The 1,494-nt window shown below is 51.9% G+C and overlaps 1 protein-coding gene across 1 annotated transcript in view; it reads right to left on the reverse strand.

The window, feature by feature from the left end:
* Window positions 1–1,494, reverse strand: part of LOC107313870 (T-cell surface glycoprotein CD8 alpha chain-like) — a 35,160-nt gene that overhangs the window by 31,971 nt on the left and 1,695 nt on the right. Inside the window, exons 3-4 of the mRNA XM_032444049.1 lie at window positions 663–743; window positions 171–254 (exon numbers count right to left, since the gene is read on the reverse strand). Of these exons, the coding sequence (XP_032299940.1) occupies window positions 171–254; window positions 663–743 (165 nt within the window). The remainder of the gene's footprint in view (window positions 1–170; window positions 255–662; window positions 744–1,494) is intronic.

Here is a 1,494-nt window from a genome sequence, read left to right on the forward strand (position 1 = left end):
GGCTGAACATGCCCAGCTCCTTCAGGAGAGAGAGAGGAAAGGGGAAAGGCCCAGTTGCAGACATCTGCCTGCATCCTGAAATGCCTGTAGTCAGCACAGACTTTGATTTGGGCTCTTCTGATCAAAGCAGCACTGCTGGCAGAGCCCCTGCCTCCCCACAGCTGGGTTACCTGCATCCAGACCATGTTGTGAGCTGTTCCTCTTGGTGACCGGGCTGCTCTGGGTTGTGGCATTGGGTGTGTTGTATTCTGCTGCTGTTGTGAGTGGATGGAAAAATGGACGAATACAGTGAGCTACAAGAAAACAGCCTTCTCCCCCTCCTTCCAGGACAAAGATGAACATAATGGCCAGCACTGGGGGGACGCCATAGGGCCTACTCTGTCCTGTGATGCTGTGACAGTCTGATGTGAGGTCTGCTTGCATTGCTGGTCTGCCCAGCTATGAAATCTGAGGGCTGTGGGTTCAGAATTCCTTCCCAGCACCCTCAGAAATTCTGAGCTCTTTAGGTGTTTTCATGCCCTCATTTGCTGCTCTGAGAAAGATTAAGGCTTTCTCTTGTCCTCACATCCCCAAATGCCTGCAGTCAGCACAGCCTTTAGTTCATACTGTTTCAAGCAATTCAGCACTGTTGGCTGAGTGTCTGCCCCACTGCAGATTATTACCTGGATCCGGGCTGTGCCAGGAGATGTCTTTCTTGGTGACCTGACTGCACTGGGTGGTGGCCACGGGTTTGGTGAGTGCTGCTGTTGTTGTGATTGGAAAGAAGAAATAAGCGATCTCAGCAAGGTACAGCTGAAGAGCTTCCTCCTATCTGTGCCAGGACATGGCCAGCATAGGAAAAACTACTGCGGGGTCTGTTTGAATGCTGCCCAGCCCTAGAAACAGAAGGATCCAGGCATCTAATTTCTTATAAGCACGTTTAGTTTGTGTGGGGCCATTGTTAAGTCTCTTATAAAACAAGACCTGAGAGACATGGGGTTTTTTGGGGTGCTGTAAATATTTGGATACTGTTGGGACTGAGAGGGCCAGGTGAGGTGAGCAAGGAGGGGGTGACTGTGGACTTTGTAACTCTCATCCATCTGAGGGTCCGTTGGGCTGTGCGATCACCTCTGTGTTTGTTCAGGGCTGGTACCATGAGTGGAGCTGTTGGGCAGGGAGCCTGTATGAGGAGGAGCAGTGCTTGTGTGATGAGACAGCTTGGGAATGAAGCAGGGCCATGGGGAGTGTGGGCGATGGGCCGGGTTGAGAAGGCACGGGCAGGGGAGCTGGGTGTAAGCGAGGTGGGTGAAGCTGCTGCTGACCTGGGAAGAAGGCGGGTTGTCCAGAGCTGAAGTGCAGCACCTGGTTCACGTTGGTGATGCAGAAATAGATCCCCTGGTCCTGTGCCGTGAAGGACTTCACCACCAGCCAAGGTGAGCTATCTCTCCATGATACATCGAAGCGGTGAGATATTCTCTTATACTCATGAAAGATTGTGTTTTGTGGAGAATTACT

Source organism: Coturnix japonica, chromosome 4 (genome assembly GCF_001577835.2).
Source record: "Coturnix japonica isolate 7356 chromosome 4, Coturnix japonica 2.1, whole genome shotgun sequence".
NCBI classification, from domain to species: Eukaryota; Metazoa; Chordata; class Aves; order Galliformes; family Phasianidae; genus Coturnix; species Coturnix japonica.